General features: G+C 37.1%; 1 protein-coding gene across 1 annotated transcript in view; it reads right to left on the reverse strand.

Moving 5' to 3' along the window:
- Positions 1-824: 824 nt before the first annotated feature.
- TMEFF2 (transmembrane protein with EGF like and two follistatin like domains 2) overlaps positions 825-18,675 on the reverse strand; it is a 223,298-nt gene continuing 205,447 nt past the window's right edge. The window contains exons 8-10 of the mRNA XM_021703066.1: positions 6,286-6,409; positions 4,333-4,491; positions 825-934 (exon numbers count right to left, since the gene is read on the reverse strand). Coding sequence (XP_021558741.1) covers positions 838-934; positions 4,333-4,491; positions 6,286-6,409 — 380 coding nt within the window. The 3' untranslated portion in view covers positions 825-837. The remainder of the gene's footprint in view (positions 935-4,332; positions 4,492-6,285; positions 6,410-18,675) is intronic.

Here is an 18,675-nt window from a genome sequence, read left to right on the forward strand (position 1 = left end):
GTTTCACTTTTAATGATGTTAATAAATTTTTCTGCAAGTTCTTAATTCCACTCACCTAAATGGAACAGGTTTTGTGCTCTGCGTATTCCTGATATGTAACTTGTTCCCGACCCTTCAGGTAAGTGCACTTAACAGCGAGATTCTCAGATGCTTTCCAAATAAAAACCAATATCTTCTTTCCCTCTCTTTTATGAGTTATAGAACACTTTCCCTCCCCTTATTCTTTGATTTAATTTATATGCCAGGGATTTTTCAGCTCTGGGGATGAAAATGGAAGACCAGGGAAGAAAGTTGATGAAATAGAGATGATTCAAAGATCTGAAATATTTTATCCTTACTCGATATAAAGTAAGTTATTTTTTCTCTTTTCCAATAACCATCATTTCCCTTGATCTTGGAATCACTCAAAACCTAGCCACCGAGTCCTGTATAAACTAATGCTCTGTCTCAAGATGTGGGGAAAGATGAACTACCGGTACCTGCAGATTGTACCAGCTTGATTATATTTACAGTTATGAGATACCGCAAATTTAAGAATGCCAATTTTTTCTCATCACTGAGTATTTATTATATATAACAAATACATGGGAAAGAAAAAACTATATTGTGTGATATAAATAGTTTATTTACATTACAGAAAAAACATCAAGACAATGTATACTATTTCAAATATATCCATACATAATCAAATATAGCTGTAGTACATGTTTTCATTGGTGTAGATTACCACAAATGCAAGGCAACATGTGTAGATCTCTTGTCTTATTCTTTTGTCTATAATACTGTATTGTGTAGTCCCAGCTCTCAGAAGTCCGGCCACTGTGCAGCATGCTCCCTTTAGATTAACCTCGTGGATGCTCTTGTTGTGTTGTCTGAACTGTAGTGCCCTGTATTTTGCTTCTGTCTGTGAATTCTGTTGCTTCTGGGGCATTTCCTAGAAGGTTGGAAAGTTTACAAATCTTAGTCCAGTGCTGTTACCTGAAGTTTGGTCCTACAATTACAGAGTGAAGTTGTCGATTAAGCCAATTGTTAAAATACTTCAGACAAAAGAATTTATTATTAGTAGAAGCTGGGATTATTTTGGAAGATTTTTTTTTTTTTTTTTTTTTTGCGCTTCTCCTTGCCGTTGTCTTTAAGCGTCTGTTGGGGAGCGCTGAAGAGCAGAGGCAGAAGGTGAAGAGGAATACATTTACCTGGTCCTCAACCGCTTACTCAGGAAGGCAGAAGAATGACTCAGCACAAGGCAGTCAAGCAAGTTGTGAGCTCATCTAATCTCACTTTAAATGTCTTCAACAATTTTATATTTTAAATGTCCTCAGGATGAATGTTATATTGACATTTCACTGCTACAAGTTTAAATCCTATCCAACCACAGAATGAGCCAACTCTTAATATCTGATATGTAATGAAAAGGGATATTGTTTTGGTTCAGCCTGATATTATTTTTATAAATTAGTACCATAAGCTGGAGACATAAATTGGTGCCAACTATTTTGCTTCTATAAAAGCTAAATTGAGTCAAATTATCTGAAAAGCTCTGGTCTGGTGTCTTTTCCCTTAAAATAAACAAATGCTTTGATGATGCAAATAAGAACAATATAAAGTTCATATAAAATCTTATTACAATAAGATGGCTTTCAGAGATTATATATTCATATATATGTTCATATATGAATAAATAAATATATATAATATATATATATTTTTTACAGAGGTGTGGTAGATCAGTCAAAATGAACATGGAGCCGAAAGTCACATTCCCAGCAAGTGGGAGCTGGAGACAAAAAGATTGAAAATCCATCTTCTCAACAGGGCAACTCTTTTCATTCCAGAGCATGTCTCTAGATGTCTATATTTTTATGACACATGCTGTATTTAGAAGGAGGGCAGATGTTTGACTAAAATATATAAAAACAAGGGGAAGCAATTAGAAAAAAAGAAATTGGGAGGAGGGGAAGAGAGAGAAAAGAAGAGAGACCAGGACATGGAGAAATTAAAAGAAAATTAAAGAGAATGAAAGGACCTCTGCTTGGTGCAATTTGTCAATCTTTTAGCAACGGCATATGTTGGAATAGGTCTTGACAGACAAGTGTGGTCAAGGTGGTCAGAAAAGGGGAGGGTTAGGGGAGGGGCAGATGACCTAGGTGGAAAATCTGGTTTTTGAGTAGAACATTTTCAAGTGAGTAGAATGAATCCACACTGGGAAGAGTGTGGCTTTTTGACTAGTGTGACTCCTGGAAAGACTTTGGAAGACTTGGACATCCTAAGACAGCTTTATAAAATGCATTACAAAAATGCTAATTTAGCTCATGTACTCTTCCTCAAAAGTAAATGGAGACTAGATGTTGTTTTGTTTTAACATGGAAAATGAAAATGGCCATATGCCTTGAAAAAACGTCTTCCTTCTAATTTGGAGCTCATTTTAGGTTGTCTTGAGCATCGGAACACACGACGTTATGACTAGCCGAGGGGCAGTATGAGCAGGGTGTAAGTGCACAGGATCTGACACTAAGCAGCCTGGACTCCACAGCTGCTCTTATTGCTCCGCTGTGTACACTTAGCAATTGGCTAACTTCTCATACCTCGGGATTCCTATTTTGAAAATGGGGATCACTGTTCCTTCTTCGTATGTTATCAAATGTATATGTGTCTGTACACACATGTATGATATACACACACACATAACATATACACAATGTTTGGTGAAATAAGAACCCTACATATTCCAGCTATTCTTATAACATATGGGAACAGAACTGTGATTAATAACAAACTTGAGAACATCTGCTAAAGTATTGAAAGTTTTGCATTTTTGTCAGTACATGAAGTACAAAGTACAAATCCAATTGTAATGAGATTAGATCTATTAAATGGGAATCTGGTTTTTCACGTGCTGACATGGCGTACATATCGGAAGACTCAAGACCCTTAGAGTAATATGGCACTGCTTCTTGTGTTTTAGATTCTTTTCTATCTTTCCTTTATACTCAGTATTTTTGGTTTCTTGAGTTATCTTTATGTTCCCCAGAATCTATTTTAGTATAATCCATTGACTCACTTGGCATCTAAACGTGAGAGTCTAGTTGATGAGCTCAGCTTGGCTTTGAGCAGCACAAAGCTCCAGTCGATGATCTTCCCTTAAGCTTTTAGGCCCGGCAAGGATTTATGAACCATATTTTGTCTTTTTCAAGAGCAAATGCCACACTTGTCCTCAAAGAAGATAGTGCAGCACGGCTACGGAGACGTATTATGGCCTTTATTCTCTAAGGATATGGTACTTTCTTTTATTTTCTTGTCTTTAGAAAAATAATTTTGGGGGAAACATTCTGATTTACTGTAAAGCTGTACAAATGAACGAAAGTTTAAATGTCTTGTGAATTTGGCAAAAAACTTAAAAAACTTTCTTGGAACTTTTTTCTCAAGGAGCGTGAAATCAGGTCAGAAAGAAGCGTCTTCAATAGTATTTCCGGTTAGACAGGGCATAAATAATACAGATTTGGTTGCCATGAATTTACACACTGATGAAGTTAAGCAAGTAAATACCTGGCCTTACCCCTTTACTCCAAGCACAGTGTCAGACATCACTAATTAACCATGATTTTCTCTCCTATTGAAATTGGATGAGGTCTCTGGATCCCTTTCAATCTTAGTCTCCAGAAACAATTACCATTTGATTGTTCTGGGGGTTTGGTATAAACGCTTGTTGTCATATTTGCTGCATGTTTCCATATATCAAAGGTTTTCATGTACTGCAACATAATCTTTTTTATTGTAGCTATTTTCTTTGAATTTTGTGATTAAAAGCTATTTTAACTTAACATAAAAATGCACCTGTTGTTTACATCAAATATGTTAAAAATGATTATATCAGCGTTATAATTGGAAATAAGTACCATAAATGAAAGCTATCCTTGAACACTATTCTAGGCCTTGTGTACAATCTCTTCTCACCTCTTTTGGCATGCTGATCTGGGTAAATAAGACAACACTGTCATCTAAATAGTCTGTTAGTAGTTTGAACGAAAACTGACTTTCCATAGCTAAAAAAGAAAAGCATATTTAAACAAAGATTGGCATCACATAGTAGAGAAAAACAGATCTTTGCCTCAAAAATAAATAATCCTCATCAAAAGGCAAAAATAAGCAAAATACTTGGTAGCACTCCAGCATGAAAATCGATGCTATTCACATGCTGTTATGATGAGGAAACAGGACTCCTGAGAACGGATGGCTGCCGAGTCCACAAAGGGACTCCTACGTAGAGTAACCTAAGTAAGGCAAGGAGGAACACCAGATTCCCTTATCTGGGTGGCCACTGAGCACATTACTGACCTTGTGATGCAGAGAACCACCACACAGATGACAGCAATTTGAATGGTCCCAATCACAGCTGCGATTAAGACATACTGAAATCGTACAGGGCCAGGAACAACGTACAGCACACTGTAGTCCTTTTTTTCACAGTGTTGTCCAGTATAACCAGCATCACACCTGGAAGGAAGGATAGTGTCCAGTTACCTGTAGCTGCTGGACTCATTTTTATAGACGGCCCATACACAGTTATCTTCATTGTGAAATCGGGGCTGTTTATTTCCCTCTTTAAAGAAATGCTGCTTTGTAGATATGGCTTTCGACTGTATCCTTTCAATGAGATTTCTTTGTGTTTTTGGTTTCAAAGGTATAAGGTTTTCTTTTATACTTATAATAAGATTTTGAGGACAGGAGGGTTGGTACGTAGTTTGTGATGATGATATAGAGAAGCAGTGGCTGTCCAGAAATACTATTCTTTCCATATTTTTTTTCAGATGAGTTTCACATTTTATTTAACTTGTCCTTTAATCAACGTAAGTCGACATGATTACTTGAGAAAAGGTTTGTTTCTGAGGATATGGGTGTAAATTGGGGCTATTTATTTATTTACTTTTGGATAAAGCATTCCCTGGCTACTGTGAGAATAAATGTTGAAAAATGTTTAGACCAAGGATACAATAAGTGATTTCTTTAATTTGTCGATCCTAAAGTTGTCTACTTATGTTAGAGAGCTAAATTTCAGTAGAAAAAAAAAAACAATTATGGTGTAAGCAACAGAATTCTGCAAAATAAACCCATGCGCTATTCATCTGAGAATGAACGCTGCTTCTCACTCACTCAAGCCTCATCAGAAAGCATCAGGAGACCATCTGCATGTTAAAATTAGCATTTGACAATGAAATGAAGAAACTGTTCACATAACAATACCAACAAGGGTCAACTTGTCATTGGCTTTGTGCAATTATTTTAGTGCTTCACTTGGAATTTCTCCATTCTGGGTTTGCCTTGAAGGGTTTAATAATGGGGACCCTGCTAAGGATGACAGGGCAGCAGGACCAGCCTCCCAGTTATGTTGACTGTACCTGGCTTCACTGGAAGGTGCTAGTGTATTCAGTTAAGGAAGATATAAAAGGAAGACAGTTCTTGAGAGTAGAGAGAGAGAGAGAGAAGAAAGAGTGAGGAGGAGGAGGAGGAGAAGAGAGAGAAACTCCTTTCGCTGTGTAACAATACACAACCTATTTCATCATATGCCATTTGTAGATTCCTTTAATAAAAATACATTTGTTTTTCCACCTTGGGTTTACCATATTTTTACCATCTCAGTAATTATGTTCTATTCATGAATATTCAGCAGATATTTATATTTATTAACTAAGTCCAGACAAGCAATTTCTTTGTGTCTCAACTGAGTTAGAATCTGTGGAGGTACAGCTAATAATCGCACTGTACAAGGCTTGTGGGTAGCCGACCCACAGCAATGAGTAGGTGCCTAGCAAAACCAAGATTGATAAAATTGATTGGACACCTGAAGGACTTTGGAAAAGATGACCTCCCCAAAGCAATGACATTATCTTATGTACCCTAAGTCCTCATCCATTCATTTCAGAAATATTTATTGACCTCCTGTTATGTGCCAAGAGCTATTCTATGTCCATGGGAAAGAGCAATGAATAAAACAGAGGAAGCTGAGTCTTTAAGAAGCTTGTAATGCCCAAAGTACAATTTGAAATTCTACCAGAAGAGTATACATAATGATATGTTACATAGTACTCAGGTATGTAAGGCACACACATTTCATGGTTTTCTAGTGTGTGTGTGTGTGTGTGTGTGTGTGTGGTGTAGGAGAGTCAGTGAAAAGTTTTGCTGCTGATCACCCAGTCAGGCAGAATGCCATGCAATTCTTTGCAAACATCCAGAATTTAGTTCTCTGTGTTTACTTTATACATTTTAAAAATTAAAGAGTGAAAACATTACCTGCAAGATGGCTCCTGCATATTGATAGAATGTTCACACTTCCCATGCATGCAGAAACCATTGTAATGTTCTGGGCAAGGTATGTGGTGTTCTCTTGCACTTTCTTCTAACTTGTTAGCATTCTCTGTGAATACAGATAAAAACAGGCACCCCTTGTAAATAGTTTCTCAGCCCAGTAAGATCAACCAGTACATTAAGAAGCAAAGCTATGGTAGGCAAAGATATTTAAAAGGGCAAGAACTAAAAGGCCATGCTTCAGAAGAAAGAAGAAGAATTGAAAGACAGACATCTTCACAAGTGTGTTTAGAGATGAAACTGCAAAATTACGCAGTGCTTTTCATGCTTTTATGCAATTTTTTCCATCTTTAATAGGCAGTGATGTTTCTATAAGTAGTCAGACAGCTTTAATTTTCCTTGTGTAGAGACCATACACTGATCATAAAATAATTCAAGAACTATCTTATTTTTTGAATTTCAAAGCCCAGCATAATGTCCCTAAGAGCGAATGGCTGCAATACCTTGATACTTTCTCAGTGTGGTAGCTTAAAAGTTAAAATATAGCTGTGTTCAGTTGTTAAACAGATATTTTCCAAAACTAAATGCAAATTGCAACAAACATATTCTTTCAGGCTTTTTTCATTTACTGTGAAGGGGAATTCTACTAGCGCCCGTACATTTTCTTATTGCCAAAATAAAGCTATTGAAAGAGCAAACGTTATTTCAGAATCATTTATGGAGATACTAACACAGTACATATTGAATTCTCTAAGTGTATTCCAATGCATAATAGCTGGCCTATGTTAACAATGTGATGTGAAAGCTAAACTTACAATAAAGAAAAAATTCGTGTTCTAAAGTGAACCCTTTCCTCTGTCATTAACAAGTTTTGTTTTCTTATGTTTCTACAAAGATATTAAAATATGTTTTCTGACCTTCAGCCCAAATACATTTGCTTCATATTTGTAATGCTATCTCTAAATAGTCTTGATTACGGTCATCTTATAATATCAAGTTTGCTTTTTTTGAGTCTTTTCCATAATCCGTGACCTGACTTGACAAACTTTAAAATTCTTGCCTAAACACATGAAAAATATAATTGTCTTGACTTCAATCTGAGATACTCTTCAATCCACAGCAAGAGAAGTAATGGAAGCAGCGGTAATAGAAGATTAAAAATGAACTACTGTTTTTATGAAATAAATTATTTCCTATTATTTCACATACAGGCATAGCTTTTATTACAGTGCGTCCTTATAGTTTGGTACTGGCAGTCATGGATGATGCATATATTCATCAGGAGAAAAAATACCCTTTAATATGGGTGAATCAGACAAATGCATTATTTATGTTTAAGCAGAGCTGTAAAATATCTATAATTTTAAGATCTAGTTAGTCATCTGCAGAACTTTTAAGTTTGAAATATATTGTTAAATATGTTAAGTGTTTTCCTGTGTAGGAATATTTATGCACATTTGTATGATGGGTAATATTTCAAGTCACAGCTCAAATTAATCAAGGATTTATCATAAGTATGCTAGAGAGACTGGAGATGGCATTTAAATCATTCATTTGTCCTATATTTGTGTCTCTTTACTTATTTAGGTGATATTTTGTTTGTATTATATTCCTACTTTGATGACTGTTGTTAAAATGAATGAACCACTTCCATGGAAAAGACTAAAAATATACAAAATTTTCTCTTTTGGTTTTCCCCATTCTTCCAAGGTACTTTAGAATTTTATGTCATGGTGTTTTTAGTAACAAATTACAGCTGTAATGAGCAAACACACAAAAACCGAAATAAATAATGTTGGGTGAATTTTTCAATATGGGAATATGTGACCAAAACAGAAGCAGGGCGAGGATGCTATTTTGATGCAGCTTGAGATGGCTTGTGGTCATTCCTGAATCTGTGGTGAAGACTAGGCTCATTTGTTGCCGCTGCCAGGAGGCTAGAAGCTAGAGTGGTCAAACCATGCACCTGCTGTTTAAAGGCGACTTTCACAGTGGGGTTTGCCAGCCCACTGCTGATGTAACGGACCAGCACTGATTTTCACTCTTATTCCTGGATCTTCTCCCCATAACAAGCAATTCAACACTTCTAGTTAGTGTTTGTTAGTAACCCTTCAGTGCTTCCTCACACCTGCATGCAGGAGAATTTTCTGTAACTTCCCTCTCCTTCAGTTATGCATTGTGATTTCAGGCATGGTATTTTTCAAACACATCTTATTAGGACTATTTTTCTTTTTGTCAGTTGCAAAAGAAGATCAAGAATTTTCTTAACTCAAAATCCATTTTTAGGCTATTTTATTTTTAACTCCATCCCTCGCCCCATACTGTTTTTGTTTTTGGATTTGTACCATATTCATAATTATGAACCGAAGTCCAAGGGCAAAGTAAGAGCTTGTTTGAGTGAGGCTGCGGCTTTAGTGTAGTAGGAACCAGATATTTCCACAAAGTTCATTATCCAGACAGGATGGTCACGTGTGAGGAGAAGAGTTTCCATTATAAAATCTGCTAATTAGTTTACACATTCCTTATGAGCTTGGAGTGCTCTGTTATGCTGCTCGTAGGATACTGTCAGATAAGAAAGTTAGAGAGATTGAAAATAAATGAGTAGAAGAAACGATCCCTGAGCAAGAAAATGAGGAATCATCAATATATGTCAACAAATTTATAGTCAATCCAATCAAGTAAACCAGTTGATTGAAAACCTGAATATATAACCACTTCTAGTAATGCAATAGACATATTTTAGAAATGAGATTTGAGTATATTAAGAAGAATAGAGACACAGAAAATCTAATATTCCAACCAAGTTTGTGTATGGACGATGGTATTTGTGACCCTGATGTTTATGCCTAGGTATTCAAGCAATCCTGAAGCACTTAAAAGATTTAAAATCAACTAAAAATGATACTTTGGAAGTCCATATGTTTCCTACAGTGGCTGATGATTTAGACATCCATTTCTCTGTCCTCCACTGAAAGAGGTTTAATGTAAGGGTTGTGCTCTTTCTGCTAAAAGAGATAGTGACAATGGTAGAAACTCTCCATGTTTTTGTGTAAAGTCTTCAACTAGTTTCCTACTAAATGTTCACGAATGATTTATGCTGAAAGGGATCCTGACCCTTTTAAGAAACCATTTCTGGTATAATCTGAGTTAATTGCAGCAGAGCTAACAGGGTTGCATGCCCATTGCTAGTCAATGCTCTAGTCAAGAGCTATAGAAGTGGGTCGCTCTAAAGCACAGCTATATGTATTGTTTCTATCCTGGCGCGTTCAGGGAAAGAGATGGGGGAGGGAGGCAAGAGACAGAGGGAATGAAGACTGGCAAGGTTTTAACTTATCATAACTCAAGTAAGGGAAGTGGGTAGAAAAGGGGCAGAGCTGGGCATGGCGGTTCAGAGACTTAAGTCAATATAGCCCAGAGTGTGTGTACGTGTGTGTTTAGCATTATCCCTGCCTTTTTCTTCCCCAAAAGCTGTAAATAAGATGTTGTTCAGATAATTAATCTACCAAGCAACACATTATGGATTGAAGCAGAAATATGACAGTGTAAAACTTGCCTAAAACTATCCATATATCCAAAGAAAGAATGTTTCCTGGGGCAAGGGTTAGAGCTTGGCGAAAGAAGCTTCTGAAAGTCATGTTCTCTATTCAAGTGCTCTCCAGGGTGGTGTTGCCCTGAGAAGCCAACCCGAACTTGTGAACCTAGAGTCCCAGGTGCAGAAATGGATGCACAAAACTATTAGTGTCTGATGCTGCTAACTCTTCACTCAGTCAACCCATTTCCCTTGTTCTGATGGTCTGTTGTCTGAGCAGTCTTAAAATAATTTGATTTCTTTGTAGCCTACAGTATCACCTGGATTTCTTATCCATTTGACAGTTATATATTTCATATGAGTTGAATTGATTAGTTCTGACTTTCTGTGTATTTTTTTTTTTTGGCATAAGTCAGCTTTCTCCCGCCCACTCAGTTCTGGCATTTTGTAAGATCAAACTTCTGCACTTACAAGCTAGAGGACCGGCCGGGCCCGGCCCATGCTGCACTGTAGTCTGGGAGGCCTTGTGGCCTTGTGGGGGCTGGTCAGATGATATTTCTCTGGAGATAGCACTACTTTGCTTTAATCAGCCCTTTCTTTGGAGTATCTACAGATCCCTATGCCACTGATTCGCTTCTGTGTAAGAATTTCAGAGTTAAGTTGGAAAGATCCTGAACTAGAGGTAACGTGGAGGATTCAGTAGATGTTTTAGAGAGCCAGATTTCTACTGCACGTTTTTAAGCAACTAAAGCTGTTCAGTAAGTGAGTGAGTAGTATACTGAAGTAGTGAGTTTCTGGTGGTAAAAAGAAGCCTTCTTACTACTGCTGAGATTCTGTAGAGTGTTACTGTGTAGGAGATTTGATTATTTCAGATCTCTAGGTTCTTTGAACTCTAAAAGTAATATTTATTTCTACTGCTAATGTTTACTTAAAATAAATTACCAATAAATATATACTGATATTTATTGTACAATATTATTTTTGATATGCTGGGGAAAAGAATTAAACAAGTAGGAACATTATTTAGGTATAGTAAATAAAGGAAATCACTTTGGCTTAATTATGGGGACATTTTACTTTATCAAAGGGCATACGATATCTTAAATATTTACACTGTCTATAGTTCGGACATTCTAGCATAAAGTGAACTCTTTTATGCATTATCTTCCTTTGTGGGAACAATATATTTGTGGATTAAATTCAATTTCTTTTTTTATTTTATTTTATTTTTTGTTTTGGGAACACATATATTTAGTAAAATTGCAAAGAAAAACAAGGAAATAGTAAACACAAAATTTACAGTAATGCTTAATTTTGAAGGCAAAAGAGAGGCAACGGGAGAGACTCGAGTTTTTTTTTTTTTTTTTTGGATTGAATACTTCTTTTTTTAAAATTTTATTTTATTATGTTATGTTACCACCATTCAATACATCATTAGTTTTTGATGTAGTGTTCCATGACTCATTGTTTTCGTATAACACCCAGTGCTCCATGCAGTACGTGCCTCCCTTAATATCCCTTCACCAGGTTAACCCATCCCCCCGCCCCCCTCCCCCTAAAACCCTCAGTTTGTTTCTCAGAGTCCATAGTTTCATGGGTCATCTCTCCCTCCCATTTCCCCCACTTCATTTTTCCCTTCCTTCTCTTAATGTCCTCCATGCTATTCCTTATGATCCACAAATAAGTAAAACCACATGATAATTGACTTTCCCTGTTTGACTTATTTCACTTAGCATAATCTCCTCCAGTCCCATCCATGTCGATGTAAAAGTTGGGTATTCATCCTTTCTGATGGCTGAGTAATATTCCATTGTATATATGGACCACGTCTTCTTTATCCATTCGTCTGTTGAAGGGCATCTCGGCTCTTTCCACAGTTTGGCTATTGCGACATTGCTGCTATGAACATTAGGGTGCATATGGCTCTTCTTTTCACTACATCTGTGTCTTTGGGGTAAATACCCAGGAGTGCAATTGCTAGGTCATAGGGTAGCACTATTTTTAATTTTTTGAGGAACCTCCACACTGTTTTCCAAAGTGGCTGTACCAACTTGCATTCCCACCAAGAGTGTAAGAGGGTTCCCCTTTCTCCAAAACCTCTCCAACATTTGTTGTTTCTTGCCTTGTCAATTCTTGCCATTCTAACTGGTGTAAGGTGGTAATCTCAATGTGGTTTTGATTTGAATTATCCTGATGGCTAATGATGATGAACATTTTTTCATGTGTCTGTTAGCCATTTGTATGTCTTCTTTGAAGAAGTGTCTGTTCATGTCTTCTGCCCATTTTTTGACTTGCTTATTTGTTTTTTGGGTGTTGAGTTTGAGAAGTTCTTTATAGATCTTGGATACCAGCCCTGTATCTGTAGTGTCATTTGCAAATATCTTCTCCCATTCTGTGGGTTGCCTCTTTGTTTTGTTGACTGTTTCCTTTGCTGTGCAGAAGCATTTTATCTTGATGAAGTCCCAAAAGTTCATTTTTGCTTTTGTTTCACTAGCTTTTGGAGATGTATCTTGAAAGAAGTTGCTGTGGGCGATGTCCACGAGGGTACTGCCTATGTTCTCCTCTAGGATTTTGATGGATTCCTGTCTCACATTGAGGTCTTTCATCCATTTTGAGTTTATCTTTGCGTATGGTGTTAGAGAACAGTCGAGTTTCATTCTTCTGCATGTGGCTGTCCAATTTTCCCAGCACCATTTATTGAAGAGACTGTCTTTTTTTCCATTGCATGTTTTTTCCTGCTTTGTCAAAGATTATTTGACCATAGAGTTGAGGGTCCATATCTGGGTTCTCTATTCTGTTCCATTGGTCTATATGTCTGTTTCTGTGCCAGTACCATGCTGTCTTGGTGATCCCTGCTTTGTAATATAGCTTGAAATTGGGCAACGTGATGCCCCCAGCTTTGTTTTTCTTTTAAATTCAATTTCTAACATCATGCTTTAACATCGCAAATTATCTTTGACAAGCACAGGCACACGCACATGAGTAGTGCCATCTCATTTGTTATGTTTTTAACAAGCTTTTCCTGTGGGCAGACAAAGTGGGCCACACTTTTCCGGAAAACTAAAATTTTCCATTTTGAATATATTTGTATAATACTTCTATTTTTTTTTTTACATTTAATAATGGCGCAAGGAAACCCCTTGTATTCATGCACTTGCACACCTGTTGGGATTACTCAATTTTACCTGTCTCCTACTTACTGCCATAGCGCCAAAGCCATTTGAAAATATGAAAAAAAAATGTCTTTCTTTCTATTATATTTATATTGTGCCTGGGACAGAATCAAATTATGAATTTGGAAGTGAAGTCATGATTATTCCCGTTGTGTTGATTAGAGCTGGTTTCAGGGAAGATATATAATTCTTAGGATTTCCTCTCCTTATCAGGTATATACGTATGAGGTGGCAGTAAAGCCTCATATGTAGCTTGAGTTGCAATAGTTTTTTAAAGACCAGAAAAGCGTTTCTATTGAACAGGTTCTGAATGTAATGCAATAGGAGTTCTTGCAACTTAACAAATTCCATAATAGCTTTACCTGCTGTCATAGTTTCTTCAAAGCACAGATGAGTAGATGAGAAGGGTCTCTCCTTTTTTAAGCCTCTAAGACAGAGACTCAAATGAGAATGCCAGCTACAGGTGACTGGCGAGTGCAAGGGACACGAAAGCATTTCAGGATACAATCAATTCTCAAGTTTTGTAAAGAGCAGAGTCAGTCACAATGTTCTTAGTTATTTAATCTCTGTTAAAGATTTGGAAAAATAACTTCAAAACAGAAACCAAGTCCTTTGCTACAAATGTAATATTTCTTCTACCAGTTGAACCTATTTTTTTCATAAGAGTCATTGAAACTATTTGGATCCAAAATTTTCCCAGTTAGGCAGTGATCTGGGTTGGGAGTAGGACGGGCAGAGATTGGGAGAAATTCTTTTTTACCCCACCATCGATCAGGCACTAATATAAGATGTGAAATATGATTATCCATATTACCACTTGTGTGTATAAATTTCCTATTGGACATACAAATTAAAATAAAGCAGAGGAAAACTAATTTTCATGTTACTACATTCTCAGGCAAGGCCTTAATGACATTATTCAAAAATTGCTTGAATTTAAATTGGAAAAAGTACTAGCATCTGAAATAGAATAGTAATTTGGAGGCTGGAGTGATTGAAATGCAACAATATTGCACGATTATTTGCATGGGGTTTTATCATCTCAGTTTCTACTGGTAATATATTTACATAGATAAAAGCTGAGAAATCTGTACAATCTTGGGAAAGAAACTTGTATGTAAGCATTTTAACTTATGACACCCAAATACAGTTATTACAATTCCAGGACTTGGCATCACAAGGCTAAATCACAGATTTAGCTATAAATTCTGGACCTCCAAAAAATATATATCATATATGTATATTATATATATATAATATAAAATAAATATATATTTACCTGTTTATTATTAAAAGAAAAATAAGCAGATTTTTAGCCATTTGCTCTATCCTCTGCCCTGAAATGCCCTGCCTGGCTTCGGATGGCAGAGTCCTCAAAAGTGTGAAGGGAGCAGGCTACTGGGAGAAACTGTACTCGGCCTCTAATGGTCCTTTTCAAACTTCGCCATTCAGTCAAGAGCCTATTAACTCTCAGCAAGTGGGTAACTCCTATAGGTTTAGAGGATTTAGCTTGAAGACCTTTTAAAAATATAGTATTTTATGGAACTTTAGATGTCTTTGACAACACTTCATAAATATCAGGCCTTGAGAAGAGGTAGGGATCATTAACCTCTCAGGAGTCCAGAGCTGGAGTTGCCTTAAGCTTATCTGGGACAATTTGCTAGAGCTTTCCCCACTGAGCTTTTGCTGCAGCAACCCTTCTTACTTCCAAGCTGTTCTTCGACGACAAAGTTTACTACAAACTTTAGAGAAAGAAAAAAAAAATACAGGAAGCCATTTTATGTCAAGAATACACCCCTTCCCTTCTTTCTTTAGTCTTAAACTAAATCTATACATTTCTGGCCAAGTTTATTTGCTCAGTGGCTGACTGGGCACCCTTTCTTAATGAGCCTGTTCAGTGACAATGCTGAAAATGACAGAGCAAGTGACAGAGGGTTCAGGTCCTGTTCACTTCTGCCTTCTGGGCTATGTGAGTGAGCCATTTTTCCCTTCATGGGCTGCATTTGCAGAAATGGTTAAACCACTCAGATAAACCTTTCTAGGTGACACATTTGTTTTCCTCTGTGACTCTGAAGTTATTAACCAACAGAGAGTGAGGAGGATTTAGCCTGGAGCATTCACTGAAGTGCAGCAGAAATAAAGGTTTTAATAATGTCAATAAGACAAAAAATGGCTTTTGGTAATTTGTTAAATGAATATTTCCTGAGTACCTACTATGTGTCTGGTGCTGTGCTATGCACTGCATGTAACATACTATATCTATTGGTTGTCTCCCCATGATTTTGTTTGTTGTCTTCTAAACATAGCCAAGAAAACAGATTTGCAAGACAAGATGATGATAAATATTATCTACATTCACTGGAGAATCTACAACATGCCCAACATTGTTAATACTTAACATGATAAAAATGTATTCCTTATTACAGCTCTTTAAGGTAGATTTATAAAAATCCCATTTTGCGTAAATGAGGAAAAGTAAGCTCAAATAGGTTGAATTGCTTATCTTAGAAATTTACACAATCAGTAAGCAGAACCGGGGTCAAAGCCAGCTCTTGCCAGTGTAATATGCAGACCATGTAGTTAAGAACTCATTAAAAAGAAGACAGGGGATGCCTGGGTGGCTCAGTCGGTTGGGCGTCTGCCTTCGGCTCAGGTCATGATCCCAGGGTCCTGGGATCGAGTCCCGCATCGGGCTCCCTGCTCCACGGGGAGCCTGCTTCTCCCTCTGCCTCTGTCTCTCTCTCTGTCTCTCATGAATAAATAAATAAAATCTTAAAAAAAAAAAAAGAAGTATCAGTATCTGGCCTCCATATCTTATTTATTGTTTGTCCTTTATGATTTCTGATTCTTTATCCCACATGGATCCTACTGCTGCTCTGAAAACCAGTTCTTTTCTTTTCTTTTCTCTTCCTCCTATCCTGGGAGAGATATTTTGTCAGAGGGCAAACCATCATGAATCCCAACTTCTCCATCCTCCTCAAGGCCTCTCTCCATCAGTGATCTCCTTCCTCTCCTGTATCTTCAATTCTCCTTCACTCTTTGCTCCTTGCCACTAGCATTTAAACATTTTCGAATGTCTTCCTTCTTAAAACAAGAATTTACAAACTTCTCATAATGTATGTGCCTTTGTAGTCCTCTTGTCTCCCTTCTCTTCTTCTTAAGAAGCTAAACTTCATAAAAGTATTGTCTCCACTCCTGTTTCTTTACTTCCTGCACTAACTTCCATTCACTATTTACCCATGGCTCTCTGGTCACCCCTTCAGAAAAACTGCTGTGACCTCGGTCAACCCACAGCATCTTTAGTGATAAAACTAGTAGTCTCCTCTCTGATTTCCAATGTCCCGATCTCTCAGTAATTTGATACAGCTGACCACTTCCACCTTTTGAAGGTTTCTCTTCCCTAGACTTCCATACTAGGTTTTTGGTTTTTGTTGGTTATTTTTGGGGGTTTTTTATTTCCTAGACTATTTTGTAGGCTTCTCTTTTCCAACGGATTCTTCAAGTATTGATGCTTTCTTAAAGTTCTTCTCTTTTTACACTTTAATCATTCTCCCCGCAGGAGCCCATACTAACTCACCTAAATGCCTCTGATTTCCAAATTCTGATTAGTCAGCCTAGATCACCTTTTCTGAGTCTTAAAAGGCTAACTTGTATTGTGAGATGACAAGAAAGGACACACATTATGGGGTGTTCCTAAATTTATTTGTTTAGCGAACCTCTCTTACAGGAACATTTTGTGGGACTGTTCCATCAGACTCCATTCTGGGAAACGCTGCATTGGACCAAGGCATCTTTAGATTTTTCACATAGTGGCACACATAGAAAATGATAACATTTGGTTTTAGGTAAAAGAAGGAGACCACCATCCTGGGGGCTCTAGCCACCCAAGCTTCCTGAAAGCTGAGGTGGATTGATGAATTAACATACCAGTTATTCATTCAGGGCACATAAGAAAGCTTTGCATTAGACTATACGTTCCCTTAGGGCAAAGACTATGTACTGTTTACTGTACTATCTCCAGGGTATAGAACAAGGACTAGCACAAAATGGGTGTTTAATAAGTAGTATGAATAAATGAATAAATATTATAGGCATAGGCAATACATGTGGAAGCCACAGGTACCTTGGTGCGGCAGCTTTCAAAAGATAAGTTGTTTGCCTCAAACAGCCAGCTGCATTTTGGTAACGTGTCCTTAAAGTCACAGACAATCCCTACTTTAAATGACAAGGTAAAGGATGCCTGGGTGGCTCGGTTAAGCGTCTGACTCTTGATCTCAGCTCAGGTCTTGATCTCCAGTGGTGAGTTTAAGCCCTGCGTTGGGCTCTATGCTGGGCATAGAGCCTACTAAAAAAAATGGGGGTGCTTGGGTGGTTCAGTCAGTTGAGCGTCTGACTCTTAATTTCTGCTCAGGTCATGATCTCAGGGCCTTGGGATCAAACCCTGCATCTGGCTCCATCCTCGGCAGAGAGTCTGCTTGAGGTTCTCTCTCCCTCACCCTTTCCCTCTGCCCCTGCCCCCTCTCAAATAAATAAGTAAATCTTTAAAAAAAAATGACAGGTAAGGTGCAATATGGTGGAGAACTCTAGTGTACTCACTAGAATGTATATATTCAGTATGACAGGAATAGATGCACAAGTAAAAGCCATATTTGCTGTGCATCTTCAGTCTTCTTCAGTGAAAGATAAAAGGCTGGCGAGCAAAAATGTGTTGCTAACCATAAAAGACAAGAAAGATACCTATAAATGACTCGAATGTGCAAATATAGGCAATTGATGGGTTGATGAGTTTGCACATTTCTCCTGTATGATGTCATGGCCCAAAAAGGGCAATCAGAGAATTTATAGTGTAGATTTGGATTCATTTGCAAAGTTGGAGTACTGCCATATGTTAGTACTTGACCAAATTAATGTAAGTGGTTCTCATTGAAAGGGTTAGAAGGTACACCATCTTTTCTAATATGCAGTGATGAGACAAAATAATTTTAAGAAACAAATATAGTTGATTGTGCTATGAGTATTTCTGAAAGTTGGTTTAACATTTCAAATTAGCATTCTAAATAAAACTGATAATAAAAAAGTCATGGAGTCAATTCTAAGCAGAATTTTATAGTTTTTCTAAGAAGTAATTTCTGAACATAGCTTAGCCTCTGAACGGTTTAATGGCATTGAAAAGTTATTCTGTTTTGATGGTATTTCTCAATTATATCTTAGTATATGTCTACAAATCAAATATCTTTGTGTTTAAGCAGAATAAGACAGCTAATAAAGGTGGTATTGTTTCCTAAAATAAAAGCTTTAATGATGTGATAATCCATCATAGATTTCTGGGTAGTTTCTCCATTTAACCTCTTACATTAGAGACATGATAATACGAATGAACAAGTCTTTCTCATGCCCTGGATTATACATTTTTTTACCCTCAGTAAAACTTTCTGTCTGATGGTTATTTGGTAATATAATAACCAAATATTTTATTAGTTACTGTACTGGGAGGAATAATCCTCCCCCTCCTGCCTGCCCCGGAACTCACGCCTACCTGGAACTTCAGAATGCAATCTTACCTGGAAATACAGAATCAGTTCAGATGAGTTCATACAGAATTAGACCAAACCCTAAATCCAATAAAAGGCTGCACGAAGACACGCGAGAAAAGGTTCTTTTATAAACAGGCTG

The sequence above is a fragment of the Neomonachus schauinslandi genome, chromosome 3 (genome assembly GCF_002201575.2).
Source record: "Neomonachus schauinslandi chromosome 3, ASM220157v2, whole genome shotgun sequence".
Classification (NCBI taxonomy): domain Eukaryota; kingdom Metazoa; phylum Chordata; class Mammalia; order Carnivora; family Phocidae; genus Neomonachus; species Neomonachus schauinslandi.